Here is a 17,511-nt window from a genome sequence, read left to right as displayed (position 1 = left end):
CCAGGGAATGGGCCAGCTCTTGCAGTCTGTAAACACCCAAGCCTTCAGCTTTCATTGCAAGCTTTGGTTGTGAGGAAAAAGAGCAACGGCCCTAAGGAGTTACATTACAACTATGAAGATGCAGATGCTAGACAGACTCATACGCATTATCAACTTGTCCAGTACCACCTCCAGAAATAAAATACAGCATGAACTCCGAACATTTACTCTTAAAGTATGAGGATGAAAAACTGTCACCGTTTCACTATGAAACCTGATTTCTACCCAGACTCAGAAATGTTTGATATACAGGATAACAGAAGGGAGTCTCAGTGCCTCAGTCACTGAACTGCCCTGCTTCTAATGTGTTCAGCTAAATTCACTTATCAAATGAATTTGTACTCTGACATTAAGACTGCTGCAACGATAAACCCGTTAGTAATTTAGGGACTGCCTCCCTGTGAAACATAGGTATAACAGAAACCACTCAATGAATACGTTGCTGCTATCATAGTTTTTATTTGAACTGAATCTTGGACTAAATTCAGGAATTTAACAGCTAGAAGATGAACTATATATTCACTAGAGTTATAGTACTCATTCTTTGAAAGTGGAAAAATACTGTGTGACTTTACAAAGATATTAGATGCTTCAAAAAGTAAAAATAATTTTTAAAGGTACCATTAAAAAGGGAACTGCCTTATTCTAGATCTTTTTTGTGCTCAAAATGTTCATGATAATTAAAAATCAACAACAACTTTGTGCCTTCTAGAAGTAGCCATTGCACTTTGCCATTATCCATCACAATTACTTTTAATTTTTTACCTTCAGAATGACTGACAAAATGTCCTACTACAGAAAACTCAACAAAAAGCCAGACTCCCACATTCCACAGTGTTCAGGAAGCGTAGAACTAAGACACTTACTTCCTATTTCTCCAAGAAGTTTGGTATTTTACAGACTCTTGGGTCATACTACATTTGGTCTGACATCTTCCCCTACAGCAGTGTGTATTTGATATTTGTACACAGTGAAAAAGACAGACTACTTTCAAGAGGTTAAATAATAACATTCACAGCCTTGTTTTTCTAGCAGGAGCCATTTCAAAAGAAGTTGTTTTGGCAACGTTGGAATCATCGGGGCTGGAAGGGACCTCAGGATGGCTCTAGTCTATCCTCAGGCTCAAAGCAGGGTCAAAACTCAATTCCCATCAGGTTGCTCAAAAAGGGAATTTTTTTAAAATAAGCAGTTCAAACTACTTGAGTACCATAAACACTATTATATAATTGGTATAACTGATGATTATTACAAGGCATCACTATAAGGCAAAATTTAGGTTGTTTATTTTTTAACTGTGCATTCCCAGATCAAGACATTCTGGAGTTGCTCTTAGGTTTATCTTTCATTCTGAATTCCCAGAGGTATTTACATTATTTACATTACCTTGTAAATGTTTTTTATTCTCAAATTACTGGTATCTGTTGTGATTCTTTTTATATGGATCTTACAAATAATATTTACTTGAAAGATTTGGGTATATTTGCAGGGACACACAAAAAGTAAAAGCATAAAACCTATAAATAACAAAATAAATAATAAAATTTTAGGAAGATGAGGAGGTGTTTCATGTTATAGTTGAAACATGAATGTAACCATGCCAGATTTATTCAGACTACACTACATTAGAGTCTCTGTGTCAAATATTTCCTATTGAATAGTTGTCACTGAGTAGAGCCAGCCAAGAGGAGCCATTAGGCACAATAACTTAAGATGAATTTAGACTAGATTACTTAGGCTCTTCATACCCACTGAACTATGTAATGTTACGAGCATTAAATAGGATGTATGACAATCTCTAAGATTTCTATTTAGCTAGACAATTTAAGGGTTTCTTTTCATCATGTTAAAGTAATTACATTGATCATGCAATCTGTTTTCATAACTAAGCAATTGTGAAAATCTGAAGCTCACAACCACACTTTGAAGAACCGAACAGCTTGGCAAATGAGAAGGCAGCACAGCAATTGCAAAGTACCTTGGACTGATCTAAACCAAACTTTTGTTTATCATTACTTCCAACTTGTCAAATGACTGTGATGAAAGGCTAAAAGACATTTTCAGAATGTTATTCTATCATTTGTTTTAAAAATTCATGTGTTTACAAGCTATTAGTGTATTTAAAGATCCACTGTGTTAAGCTTTCAGCAATATTAAAGGATGAAATTAAGCTTGCACTCAATTTTAATTTAAATATGGCAGATTTATAACTTTTTAAAATTGTTATCATTGTGCTGCCTGTTTAACTTATGAATTTGCTGAGGATGCCATAGAAAATATTGATGCAAGTACTGTATTAATTATTTTACTTATGCTAGTTTTTATTTCATGGATAGAATAAGTATTACCGTGAATTTCTTATTGTAGTTATTTAAAGTTGTCTTCCTTTGACACGAATACTGAGATACTTTGCTTGCAATAAATGATGGCATTTCTGATTCAGGTGCATTCAAAGGAGGAGACTGATCTCGTTCCTAACAACAGAAAAAAAAGGGGGGGAGAAGGTTGCTGACATACCTGTCAAATAGCTTAAAATGCCAAAAATACATTTCATGAGCCCAAAATACATACCTTTAAATGTGGTAAGAGTCTTTCTGCGTGGCAAGTCTCTGTACTACTACTCTTGTTACTGCAGTAAGATTGAAAAACTACAAAGCTTTAAGAGTGGACAAGCTTGAAAGAACAGAGAGTTTTCCCAGAAAACACTACATGATTCAATATAAGATCAGGGACGTTAGACCAAGAAGAAAAAAAATTTTAAAATAGAGATGCTCAAATAACTGACTTTTTTGATCTGTAGCTCAATTCAGTGGTGGAGAAAAAAATGTTTGTATGAATTTAAAATAAACTTTCCACCCCCTCTCCCAGGTAAAATGAAAGAAAGCTTTTTTGGTTTGGAATCAATTCATTAAGCTAAATGTTCTACTTTGGGGTCATTATAAAGCAAAGGAAACATTTACAAACAGCCATAGAAGAGTCATCTCTAGCCTTTCATCCACCAGCCGCTGTTCACCTTATGATGTGGTTTCTTACTCAGCCCCTTCCACAGATGCTGATCCAATTCAGACATCATTTTTAGGTGTTCACTGGAGAAAGGACGAGGAGCCAGGTGCCAAATCTTACATGCGAGTTTCCCAAGCACGAGGTCACCCTACACACTCATTTGCTTTTCGCCTAATTTTGTTCCATGCAAAATCAACGAGGATCAACAAAAAGTCTGTGGGCAGTCCCTGTAGCAGGGTGGGAAGGGAATTCTCCTGAAAGGCAGGATATGCAGAGTGGTGTCCCCATTAGCAAAACAAAGTCCTGAACGTGAGTCCTCAACAGGAGAGTGTCCTGACCAGGGAGCAACTGGAAAAAGACAACCTGGCACCAGATTTTCTGCTGGTTTATATGCCCAGCCCTTTAATTCCTTTGCTTTCATTGAAAGTGCCCAATCAGAGATACTTTGGAAACACCCGAAATGTTCTCAGTATTTCTGTGTATTTTTTTTGCTATTTGTCATTTTGTCTGAAAACATTTGGCAGTTCTGTTAAAAATGTATTGCATTGCACTATCTAAAAGCCACAGGGAAATGGGTCAACAACAACAAAAAATACCACAAAGATACACAGAGGAAATTTTCACCCCACTAATGGAATGATGGGCCCTTTCTCCCCTGTATCCAAAGACATGCAGACACCAAGCCAGCATCTGTGCTAGGCAAACCTATAAATATGTGTATGTGCCTTCACACACACACCCCTCACATATAATTTCATGCTAAATTGCCTTTGTATTTGATACAGAGTAGTTAAATAATGGTATTCACACACACACAAAAAAGACATTTACTTACACAGCTGAAGGAGCAGTGAATTATACGGCAGTTTTCATAGTATAGACTGAAAGGAAGGAAGCTATTTTATGTATAAGACCACTCCTGGGAATAACTGAAATGGGTTTCAGCCAGGATCAACTGCACTACTCATCCACTTTTGCACACATTCATGAATTATACTTTAAAATTGATTTTAAATCATATAAACTATGATTGATTACAGCTAATATACTGCTTGAAATGATAGTGCCAGCTGCAAAGACTGCGAACAAACAGAACATTACTGAATAGAATGTATAATAAGCTATTACCTGCATTAGGACACAGACAAAGACCAAGAGCCCTACACATAGCATTACCTGGCATTGTGGAGGAGAGCAAAATTAACACAGAAACTCTATGCGTTTAAGAGGCTGACAGACTGGCACATAAACATCCTGTTCCGGCCTTAGCAAAGATATTTGAGCATTTTTCTTAATTAGCAAAGTTATGCTTTTAATTAACAGGACTTGAATATATATAACAACAGAAGAAACTTCAGCTAGAAATTAACAGCAAAAACATCTAGCAAACAGTAATTACTATAGTCTGATTTTTAGGGAATATTATGATGCCTGCATAAGAACTACAGAGATGATCTCCTATCACCATCAGAACATAAGAACAGGACTGATATTGTTTTTTGGTGGGAAGACCAGCTAAGATAAAATAATTTGTACAGATTATGGGACAAACCTAATGTTTCATCCAGTAGCAACTGCAGTGTAGAACATGCAATCCCAGAAACTCACACTACCTCAAAATAATTTGTAGTACTGGGAAGAAACAACTATGAATATGAGAAAAATTTAAACATTAAAACCCCTTTTTTTTTCCAGATAACTCCACTACATTAAAATTAAATTATGGTACAGTGCACAGGGGCAACCACTGAAAAATATCCAAATGTGTAGGCTACTTAATTCCTAGAGATAGTCAGCATTTGTACCCCACATACAGGCTGCAGTAACAGTGAACGTCACTGCCACTCCTTCACAGTGACATTTTCCACATGGCATAAGCAGGAAAATCAGCCTGTACTATTAGCATCAGTTTGTAGAGCAGAGAGGCTTAGTTGCAGAATTAATCTTGTAGGGGACTACTTTGCTCTTTGTCAAACTATTTTTTTTAATACATAAAGAAGTATAATGACATAGGGAAATAACAAAGTGAGAGAGAAAACAGGGCAGAAGTGAATAAGGTGCACAGATACTAGAGACTGCATCAGGCCACATTATTCAACAGCCAGCAGCTTTGTAAAGTCCAGACAGCATTGATAAAATAATAAAGTCTGCTGATATCCAGAATTTTATGAAGAGAAGGCAGACAGTTTATAAGTTTCATTTTATTTTCTGGGAAACTCTGACTGTCAGTATGAAGGATTACCTCCATTAGTTAGAGCCTCTCTCTTTCATGAGGCAACAGTGTGAGACACTCTGGAAAATGTTAAATATTAGTTGCCTGTCACATGATATGGCAAGGGATCAAAAGATGCAGCACTTCGTTTTCCTAATGTGGAAGGAAATCCTTTGTTCAAGGAAATAAATCTCTTTTCCTTTCCAAAAAATAACTAACAACTTTTGGGTTCTGACTGAAGAAAAGGCAGAAGAGACGCAGTCACAGTACAGTTCCTAAGGCTGCTGAGGGTGCCAACCCACTTATGGTTCTCTTCCTTTCTTTTTATCCCTCTGAAAGCTTCTCCTCTGCCTCTTTCTTTTCCATTACCCAGGAAACAGCACTACTTTCTAGCATGTGGGGATGCCCTTGCATACGTATTAAAGTCCATATCCTGCTATTGTCCAGAATACCCATCTGCTTGTGGTGAGAAAGGTGTCTCTGGACAAAGGCATTCCTTTGCCAGAGAAATATTTTCATTTCCCTTTAAAGCTGATGTTTGGCTACCACACTTCCATAGCCTATTAAATTAAGCAATGACTATTATCCATAAAAGTCAACGGTTACAGAATGAATCAATAAGAATTCAGGTCATTTTAGATCTGGTCACCCAACCTTTTTTACTCTGTAAATCACTAATGTCAGAGTGATACCAGACGGTTCAAGTTAGCAACAGTTTAGCAAGAGTAGGCCTCAGAGTAGGCTCTAAAGGCTTGCTCTGTGTTACCTTTATACAGAACAAACTTTCCTGTCAATAATCTTCCTTTTAGCTAAGAATAATATAGAATAATAATAATAGGTTCTGAAGTATCTACATGTTTTGTAGATAAAGTTTGTTTATGGGATTGATAACAAGGATATAGTAAACAAAGATTCATGCTGTTTACACTTACTCTTAGATAAACAAAGGTCTCTGCTAATTATATAAGGCCAAAAGACAAAACAAAACTATAAAGAATAACTTTGTGATGTCTAAATTAATTTGATTCATAAACTCTTGTGTCAGAGGAGAGAGAAGTCCAAAATGATATCTTCTTCTCGGGAACACATGTACTTGTAAACAAGAAGGCCTCAACCACACTTGCACACAAGCACGATTTAAGGGGGATTGGGACCACCAGCGACCCCCAGAGACCACCAAAGACCCCTTCCCCAATTTAGTACGCATGTATAAAGACATTACGTAATGCATTACATAATGTGTTATGTATAAGTTTTTTTTTAATTGGGTGGGTTTTTCCCTTGGAATTGTATATAAGGGGCAAGATTTTGTTCTTAGGTGTGCATGCTAGGAGGAGAGATCCCCTGTGCACCCAGCGCTGCAATAAACCAATGTCGGCTTTCTAAACTATCATTTGGTTTGGAGAGTTTTCTTGGTTACTATTTTCTGGTAACAAGAGTATCTCTCGGATCATTCGCAGCCACAGAAAGATGTACTTTAGTGACAACTGTAATTAATATGTTAGCTAATGGTCTGTAATTCTGATTTTATTCCCCTTGTTTTGCATGGAGAAGGACACTTCTTTTTAGTGATACATTAAAACAGATGTCCGGAATAAAGAACAACCTTCCAAATAGGCTACTGTAAGATCTGAAAGATGAAATCTTACTGCATTGATATTTACTGGAATTTTACCACTAACCTACATGTAGACGAGATTTCACCCAAAACATTCCACCACTGCAATCCATTCCTTTTACCTCAAAGCCTTGATGATTTAGCCTGAGTTCAAGGTTTGTTAATTCACTTTCATTTCACAGTTTAGAAGACTGACATAATAGACCAAATTTGTCTTCAGTGAAACTTCAATTAAACTACATTATGTACAAGTTCAGTCTAGTACTTCAAAAGAAAATTAACCTTTACTTCAATCCTTTCTCATTTCTCAAGGCAGAAAAAAACTTATCATGGTGACACTGCAACAATAAAATTATTTTAAAATTTGCTGAACTTCTAGAATCCTTTCTCTTCCTTCGTTGTTTGCTTTACAAAAATGTTTATTTTTGGCTTTAGAGCCACTATGTAATTAAGACTGGTCTTAATTATAAGCTTTAAAGTTAACAGTACAGCTGTCACTGGCTTGCTTATTGCACTCTACATTTATTAGCATGAAATCTTTATGTTTCAATAAAAACAGAAGCTTTTACTTGCAGAGCCAGTGTCAAAGTATAATAATGATCTCCTCACAGTGCTGCTACCTTTTCAGAAGTTTCTGCTCTGGCAGTATTCCAAAAGGACTTTTACATATAAAAGAAAACTAAGGCAGTTCAACTTGCAGTAGCCTTCTTACTGATTTTTTTAAAAAAAAAAAGTAAGCTTCAGCATCATTGAACACATTTTGGAGAAAGAGAAAGGCATTTCTTGCTTTGAAAAGAAAAAAAAAAATCTATGAAATTATATTTTCTGAGATATCTGAATCTATAGGTCTTCACGTACTGGTGAAATTAGAATGTACATAAAGGGTAATCTGGTTTACTTTTAACCCTGATGTGAAACCCTCAGCAAAGTTCATAGGATTTTGCTCACATTTTGGATTTATTTCTTGTTTAGAGAACTTCTGCACATTCCCAGTATTTATATTTTTATGACCTGTTTGCCTGTGAGATTACGTAATGCAGTAGTTACAAGGTTTTCAGTTTCTTCTGTTTTGCATTAATTTGTTCAGTCTATTCTCCCTCCAGCAGATTCACTGAAAATATTATAAATATACTGCAAAAATACTGCATTGGAGGGATTGCAATTATAAACACATATTGTGTCATGAATTATGCTGAGCCTGAGAGCAACAGCTCCATCTGGTGTATTCGCTCCTACCCCCCAATGAAGTGTTATTAAACAGTAATTCTTACATGTAAAATCCTGGAAAATAGTTTCTGGCAGTGAAAGATGACTGAAAAAAATGAACCAGGAGCTACAGTTTTTCTTGGAGAAGGGCGATATTTATGAATCATCCTTCATAATCTAAACATCAGTAGGAAGAAGCAGCACAGTGCAATATTGCTGTTAAATACGCAGGCATCCTCTGCCTCACAGGAAGACACACGCTGCAGATCCTGCCACGGTCCCAGTGCTTACAGGTTTCCCAGTTACTGTTTTGCAGTGGGGTCACAGTTCACATGGAGCTTAATCCAGACCCTCAGAAATCAGCAGGAATCCCTCACTTTACTTCAGAGAGCTTTAGGTCAGACTTGTAATTCTCTTGATGTATGAATTAATTTCTTCACCAGCGCAGGCTAAATCCATCACCGTGAGGCTTGAGTGCGTGCTGAACAAGGGAATAGGTTCACCCTGCCGCAGTACAGGCTCTATTTCACGGCCCAGCAGCATGTGCTGTTGTCACACTGTGGGCATCCCTACCCACACGCTCATCATTTACAGTCTGTGATGAGGGTATTGAATACCACCATTTCACCCTACACTCCAATTTGAGAAATTAGCAGATAATTTTGTCAGGTATAGATCAGAGGAAAATATGTCATCATCCATTGCTTCACGGTCAAACACTATTCACCAAATAATCAGCCTGTCATTCACAATATCCTCTGACTTACAGCTGCCATTGAGAGATAATACAATATAACAAGATCTTTTTTCTTAGCACTTTTTTACTTGATGGTGCCAAGTTTGTAAATGCATGTCCACAGACTGCAGCAGCCTTCATTTCACAGGTCCTTCCAGGGCCCAGCAGTTGGCTGATCACTTCCAAACAGCAAAGGTTTTAATATTTTTTTATTGTTTTGAAGAGGCAAAGCATTCCTTCAGGAGCCCATTAAAACACACTGCTTTCAGTGGGACATTTACCATGATGTTGAAGTATTTGTGGAAATACCACAAGTACCACAACAACAGCAAGTGCTTCACTGATGGATATTTCCCCTTTAACAGCACCCTTTTTTTACAAGAATGATGTATATTACCAGTTTGTGGCATGTGATGGAATAGTAACTTAGCATTACCAGACACTGATATAGAAGGTACGGAAGGTCTTTTTAATCTACTAAAACTGTGTGAATTACTCATGTAAACCTTAGGGAAAAAAAGTTTTTAAATTCAAAAATTATATCACAGCACAAGTAGATATGCTTTTAGGTTAGAAAAAATAGAAAAGTAATCACAGTCATTCATTTTGAAGGTCACTGTATTTGTGCTGAAGGATCTGTCTTACCATGAGACGATACTTCATTTCTGAATCAACTGGTCTTCCCGCTTCCATGCAAGCTGTGAACCAGGAGATATCCAGTAGTTCAAACCTGGAGCTGTCACCCACAGCTTGTCCTCTCAGCCAGTCCAGCACCTCCGGGTAAGAGTTGTTCTCAGCCACAATATGAGTGACAGAGTCACTGTCAAGAAGTAGACAAAAAGAAGTTTTCTCTTTTTTCCTGAACCCAACTGTACACAGTTACAGAGCTGCTATTTCCATATTTACTTACCATGCACTTCCTGAAAATTGTAGTATATATTGTACATTAGGATGTGGGAAGCACTTGTGTTTTCATATCACAATATATCTATTCCAGTCACTGAATCTGCTTTGAGAAAAGACTTTAGCCTGACAGCTCCTCTAAGTCCAGCATTTTCTTTCTTTCAGCTTCATTTGCCTTCCATAAGACACTATCCTATTAAACTTTTTTTGGCAATTCTGAAAATATTTGGCTTGCACAAGCAGTACCATAATGAAAAGCCTGCTTTACAATACCTGACAGTCCCTTCTCAATATTTCTCATCAACGAATGAAAGCTTTACAGTATTAAAAACTCTGTTAACAATAATTCTTTAAAGCTTTACAGCAAGTAATATCTTTTTGTAAATTTAACTTTTCCGTACTCACATTAAGCTCTTTACATATGGCACTGTCAAATGTTCATGACAAATCTTATGAATTATGCACTCCATCTAAAGACCACTTTCTTGCTACTAAGAGGCCAGTCTCTTACAAAACTGATATCTTAAGTTTAGCAAATATAAAATCTACAGAATGAGTTATTGTTCAATAGATTATATGGTGTACATTGCTTAAAAATATGGTAGCACAAAGGTTATTACACCAAATATGAGTTGATGTACTAGAATAACACTGGAAAGAATCTCATGATAGTTCATGATTAAAAAGACACAGTTCTGCACCTTCCACAGGAAACTAACGGACAGGGACAAAGTTATGTATCAAGAAAAAATTACATACATACATACATAGGATGATCTGTAAATTTCTACCTGGCCTGCTGATGTTCCTCGGCAAGTTTAGAAAACTACTAACTTGGTAGGAAATTTTGAGTGATTCCTAGTGTTTCCCCTCCACACACACCCCAGAAGGGTGCTGTCACACACAAAGACAACAACAGATAAAGGAGAAAACTCTCCATTTCCACGAAACTTGTAGGACCTCAGTATCTCTGAAATATACGCCAAAATTAACTGCTATCAGTCAACAGATCCCTGAACTTCTTGGAGGAAAGGCACAGACAGTGTCATTATTTGACTTTGTTTTTATAGAAATAAGCCTAGAATTGGAACATAAATTGTCGTGATGGTAGCCACCTCCATTTGCAAGCCTCCGTAACCTCCTGCCAGCCCATGCTGGTGACAGTCTTGTGCATATACAGTAAAGTTCAAACTGACCTGACAGATGGCTTTGCAGCCCTTCTGTAAAACCTGGAGAAGCTAAGCTGTCAACCTGTCCAAGCAGACAGGGCACCCACTGGTAGAGACAGCTGGTTAGTGTGGACGTTAAAATTGATGTGTGCTGTTAAAGGCAGACTTCACAACCTCTCAAAGCAAACTACTTTCTAGGAGACCAACAAAACCCCTTGGTCTATCTCTGTGACCCTGATTTATACCAATAATCACCAATTTCATCAGATCGCAATGACAAATACTGGAGTCACCCCATAGAAAACTTACCACATAACTCTCCAATGCATTAAGTGTACTATATTTTTGAAATAAATGTATTGAATGTACTATACTTCAGAAATATGAAAATTGTCATGGTATAGCACAATTTTTTTCTCTTCATATTGTGCAAGCTGTAGAGCAGAGTCCATTGAAAAAAAATAAATCCCAATTTATTTTAGTCTAAAAAATTACAAATCTAGGTTAGGTGAATCTCCATGAAATACGATTGGTTTCATTATTATTTAACCCTGCTAGGTTATACTTTAATTAAACTGTCACATCTTTACTTGAGTAAAAAAAAAAAAAAAAATTCAGTTAGAAACATAGAACTTCTGCTTCCTGTGGTTTATTTCACTTTATATAAAATATTCATTGGTAATGTATTTGTACCAAGCTGCAGATCTGGGAACTTTGCCATCAGTATGCTCGCAGCAGCAGTTTAGCTGCTGTGTTCCAGTTTCCTCTGGTACCTGTACAGCTGTGCTTTTTTTCTTGGCACAGAATTTAACAAATTTAGCATTTCCTCTGGCATTTTCAAAAACAAAAATCAACAGGTAAATAATTCTGTTTTATCCAGTAGCAGCTAAGCTGAAATGAAACATAACACCTGCCTTACATACAACTTACAGAAAGTCTGAAATATTGGCAATAAATACCTGTGTGTCAAAGCAGCCCAGGTAAAGCCCCTACTCAGTCCTCAATGGATTGTTAATGTAAGATTCAGAACAGCCCAGTTCATTTTTTTCCCTGAGAATTCAATTAGTTTTGTATCAGATGCTAATTGCCTACTTCTGTTCAATATCTGCTTGAATCTTGCTTTACAAATTATTTCATCCTCCCTTCTTCCTCAGGCTTTCAAAGTTGATGGGATTGAAAAAGCTGTGGAAATGAGCTTTTATAGGGAGGGCCCAGTTGTATACTACCTGCATACAGATACAGAGAAATGATCAATACTTGATTTTCTTCCAGCTCTTCAGAGAACCTGCATAATGATGTAGCTTTCAGAAAACTGCATAATGATATAACTAGCACTCATGAAAAGCGCTCTTTGGAGGAAGGCTTCCTTCAAAAAGAGTTGGCTTATTGAAACACCACCAGACAGATCTGCAGCTGGAGTATATTTTCGGCCTGAAATGACACATCTGTGGTATTTTATTCCTAGGTTTTTTTTCTCCAGTGCTCTTCCAGATTGTACCAAAGTGTAAGCCAGTAACTTTGAGACTCACATCAGTGTATTACTCACAGGCAGATTAAATATTAGAATACCAGATACGTTCTAGAGAAATGCCCCCCTCAACCCATCACATTTTCCATTCCTGTATATTTAACTTTTTTCTTTTCAGAAATTGGCCATGAAGCTTAGATTAATCTTAACCTAACTTCAAGGGGGAAGTAAACAACAGCTGATTTAGATCAGCTAAAGACATGATACATTGATTCCAGTGAGACTATACGAACGCATAGAAACATATCCCATGAAAAACATTTGCAAGTTCACATCTTACTTTTTTTATTTTCCATATCAGAAGCAGCATGCTGAAAAATACAGACACATTAAAATTGACAGACTTTAGATCAATCAGAGCCACAGATTCTAGAGGTAAAAACCTAGAAATTTTGCTAATGTTTGTGTTCTGCCTGCTCTCTGCCCAGAAGACAACAGAAACGAACCATGCTATGGGAACACCCACTGAAATCCTGAAGCATCTTTATAGTGAGAAGAGAGAAGTATATCCACCAAATACATAGGCAAAAACTTCAACCACAGTCACTCACATGACTGCATTTATTGAATTAGAATGCTTCAAGCAGCATTACTACACGTTATCTCTACACATATAAACATTTTCCTACCTTAGCTCACTTTCTACTCTGAAACCTTTTCTTCTTGCCAGCTCCATCAAAAACATCCTTCTGGTCATCCCCATCTTCCTCTGCATAATAAAAATGACAAACTTATTGAACTTTATTTCATAACTGCAGGAAAGGTTTGGGGAATGCATCCCTTTCTGTCTCTTCCTCTGGGAGAATACATCTGGAGCTCTGATCCTATCCATGATGCAAGGTAGAAGTGTTTTCACTTGGGTAAGAGGGAGATAACATGCTTTCTGCCAGGCAGCAGCTGTATTTAATGTCACCACCCATTGAAGTAATTTTCTTCTGTTTCCCCTCTGAAATCAAAAACAGGTGCTACACAAGCAGAAATATCACTTGCTTTCTACCAGCTGGGACTTCTTGCACAGAACTACTCCAGACAGGTGCAAATATGCTTTCATTCCTTAAAACAGCCATTACCTATAAAGACTTTATCCAAATAATATTGATCATAACAAAATTACCTCAAAATATCAACCAGGTCTTCAGCTGGTTTAATGGCACAGTTCTATCAATTTCTGCTTTTAAATCTTTTCCAAATCTCACTTTTCCAAATTGCAGGACACATTAATTTTCAATTTATTAAAAAAAATAATAATTTTTCCTATTGTTAGTTAGGAACTGTCTTAGAATACAACTAAATAACAGTATACAAATATTTTGTAGAATAGCCTGTACACTTGCTATTTCTGTGTAATTAATTTTATTAAAAAGGGATAGGCTTTTTTAAGAGACCAAACAAAAAATAAGTTTTTGAAATTAAATTTACAATAAAAGAAACCCTTTGCTGTTTTAATACTAAGGCAATGAAAGACAAAGAGAAAGCATTAGAGATGTGTTTAAATATACCTTTGGTGTGCATTGCCAACATTGCTTTCTACTATTTGCCCTGGCATGTACTGCTATCTGTGGCAGATACAGGGGGGAAAGGGTAACTACCTTTCTGCTTTTAAGCACCCAGTGACCTCCAAACAACTACAGAAGAGATTATGGAGGCTACATACCCATCCTCTCTTAGAGGATGGGGTATTGGTTATCAGAGAACTATGCTAAAATTTGTGGCAGACATTGTGTTGTATCCAGTTAGGTATCACCCTGAATTTCCATCAGAGCAGAGTGCAAACAACCATGTCTACAGCATGTGCATCTGTTTCAGCACAAATCTACTTCAGTGGTAAATCTCCCCTTTTTCATGTCAAGTTTGATTTTTATTTTTAGTGTAGCAGAGAATTTTGATTTTACCAGTCCTGCAGAATGTGTCAGAAATGTTATAACTTGCAATTCTCATTGCTCATGTTCAGGGGAGGAAGGAAGGCAGAAAAATCTTGCCTAAGTCAGATCTATCCATTTTATTTTCAGTCATTTAATCACAGATGGATATACAACCTGAGTTACGGAAAAAATGAGTCAAAATATTTTTCCTGCAATTATGGCCATGAGTTTAAAATTAAATTATAAAAGTATTACTGACATTTTCCCAGCCCAATAGCTCTTGCTGCTTCAACCGTATTATCACAGATATAAAGAAACAGTTTTCATCAGGATAGAAACTAACTATCAAAAATTAATATAGAGCTTTCAGCTGTGGGGTCTTCCTGCAGCCATAAAGAAAATATAGACATAGTTCAGTACATAGACTAGACTCCATTCATTTCTTCCCTTGCCTAAGGATAACCCAGAAGCCAAAATATCTATTCCTCTTTCTGATTCGTAACATTAAAATTGTCAAAATAAATCATTTCAAGGTTATTTCAATATTATACAAGATATTTTCATAGGAACTCAAAAATGAACAAGCAGACTTTAAGAGGCTTAAGCAAAAGAATAGCAGCAAAGAAGAAAAAAACATTAATAGTGATGGGTCTGGCATTAAGGCTGAGCAATCTGCTTTGGTTGCTCCGTGACTGTTTTCCAGACTACTAATCAACAACTGAACACTGGCCATCTCCCTGTTTACAGCCTTCACTGACTTGGTAAAATGCTTTACTTTATCTCAAGCCCTACATGGAATAATGTATTTGAGAACAGATTCTTTACATATGTTAAACAAAGTCTTATTTCATGTTATAATTAATTCAGTGCTCTCAAACATGTAAATATAATTTCCCCGAGTGTAACATCAAGATGCTCAGTGCCAGTAAAATCCTTCTGGCATGAAAAGCATAAGTTATTATTCCTTCGTGTTACTGTAATAACTCTTGAGCCAGATTTTTCAAGGGTATTTAGGTGCCAAAAAGCTGCAAACAGAGGCCTAGTGGGATTTTCAAAATATCTAAGCAACCTGGGCACCCGGCTCCTTTGGAAATCAATTTCTGTCTTTGAACTTAATCCAAAGAGATTTTCTCTGTCTAATAAACACAGTATAATATCATGAAAAGGTCTCTGCCAATGATGCAATTTTATTAAACATACCTTCTAAAATTAACAGGATTTCCATATCCCAATGAATGAATAACTTACTCTCCTACAACATTACATTATGTTTTTGACAGTAACACAGAAAGTAGAATATGCATTAGGGAGAGAGAAAATACAGTGGAGAAAAAGCATGTCTCTTATTTATGACAAAGGAAAAATATCCTGTTATCTGGGTCATGACACCACATACACCTTACTCTCCATCACATATGATTAGTGACCTAAAACCACAGAAACCTGCAGAGATTTTTTCATCAGCACAGTCTCTTGGAGTTCAGAGTAGTTCACATCCCTGGAGGGAAATCTAGAACTAATTTCCATGTTTTGATGTTCTTGCTGTGGATCATGTTTTGTGCACTATCAAAGACACAGATTAAGAACGAGATGTACACAAAAGTTGACGGGCATTTAAGTAAAAGCCTTTCATCGCTTGTGATGCCTGTGCCAACAACAGCATCCCAGGCCGTCCTCAAGCAGTGTCTAGTACGGACCTCAGCCTGAAGCCCAGAGTACTGATCTGGCTTCAAAGGGGGTTTCCTCAGGAGGAAAAGTGCCTGAACACACGATTTCTGGAAAGCACAGTTCAGCTCCTCTGAAATTCAGTATTCACATATGCTTTCCCTGCATTCTTGATTATTGTCAGATAGTCTTTTCATGCACTGCTTTCATGTGAACTGCATTGTAAATAATTTATAAAATGTTACTTGCCCATTTTATATAGCTTTCCTGTGAAGAGTGAAGAGTGGTGAAAGGTGCTTTTAATACACAGCTGCAGTATGCCAGTCTTCAGAGAAAGCACCTCTGAAGCATCACAAATAAAAACTAAAGAAGTGATTGTTTGGATACCTTTCTTGGATTTCACATAGGCTTAACAGTGTTTCACAGTTTTGTTTCACAAGGATTAATTTTTCTTAGCTTTTTCATTTTAAAGTCTTTGGTAATTCAGCATTTTCCAATTAACAATTTCATAGAAATTTTAAAATCCATCTGATACTTGTTTTTGTCAGATATTGCCGTGGCTTTGCTTATGTTTAAATTCTGGCCTTCTTGGATGCTAAGCATTCCCTTCACTGTTGACACCTGTTCTACCAATCTCTCAATACCTAAAAATAATATGGCAGGTGTTTTTCCTGGTTTTAGTAAAAATTTTGTGGAATCCAATTATATTTTTAAATGGCATTATTATCATATAGAACTTTTCTATGTTTGTACCACTTACACTTAGTCAATGCACAAACTTGAAGGATGTACATATACCAAAATATAAAATATTTAACAAATTTTCTGTGAAGTTTCTCTCTTATAAACAAGTAGAGGCTTTGTTTTCATCTTTTTATTTATTTGTTTTACTTCAGTCTTCTGCTTTACTTATCACCAGGAAGCTATATGGACTCATGAAGGCCTCGAGTTTCTGTCCTTAATTCCACTTTATGTGGGAAGTATTCATTATTGTTTAGTAGGTAATCAACAAGCTTAACAATATCTTACCATTCAATCAGACGAAAGGAGTCAGTTCCTGGAATTCCTGGACACTGCCACCTGCACTAGCAAATCTTGTTTGAACATAGGTTGCATGAATCTATTTCTTTAGTCCCTATTTTTTTTCCCCATATACTAATATATAAATTTTTACAAAATGAGCATGGTAAACCATCTGGCTAGCCTACAAAATAAAGAAACAGAACATCATGCTGTTACGTTTGATTCCAGTGTTTTGAATAAATGTACTATTCTTAAAGATAAGGAAATGTTGAAAAGTATATTCTGGAAATGTTCAGATACATTTAAAAATCAATTCTCCCTCATCCCCTTTGGTTTTTATATTTTTTGAACTACCAGAACATTTTCAGGGGGCAACTTTGGAGTATATATGCTTGAGTTGTTCACATCAAAGATTATAAACTCCTTAAAAGAGCGGGATGACCAAGAATTTTGAAAAACTGATGAATTGATAGTATATGCTTGGAATGTGCTTACTTAGCTGTATCATGGTATTTGGCACCAAGATAAAGTAGGCTTAGAGAGGACACGA

General features: G+C 36.5%; 1 protein-coding gene across 1 annotated transcript in view; it reads right to left on the bottom strand.

The window, feature by feature from the left end:
* The window catches only part of DNTT (DNA nucleotidylexotransferase), an 86,562-nt gene extending 73,319 nt beyond the window's left edge, over positions 1 to 13,243 (bottom strand). Inside the window, exons 1-3 of the mRNA XM_068399705.1 lie at positions 13,041 to 13,243; positions 9,457 to 9,631; positions 2,385 to 2,510 (exon numbers count right to left, since the gene is read on the bottom strand). Coding sequence (XP_068255806.1) covers positions 2,385 to 2,510; positions 9,457 to 9,631; positions 13,041 to 13,243 — 504 coding nt within the window. The remainder of the gene's footprint in view (positions 1 to 2,384; positions 2,511 to 9,456; positions 9,632 to 13,040) is intronic.
* Between the last annotated feature and the right edge of the window lie 4,268 nt (positions 13,244 to 17,511).

Source organism: Nyctibius grandis, chromosome 4 (genome assembly GCF_013368605.1).
Source record: "Nyctibius grandis isolate bNycGra1 chromosome 4, bNycGra1.pri, whole genome shotgun sequence".
Lineage (NCBI taxonomy): Eukaryota > Metazoa > Chordata > Aves > Nyctibiiformes > Nyctibiidae > Nyctibius > Nyctibius grandis.
The sequence above is the reverse complement of the archived record's forward strand: the minus strand, read 5'-3'. Positions and strand labels throughout refer to the sequence as shown.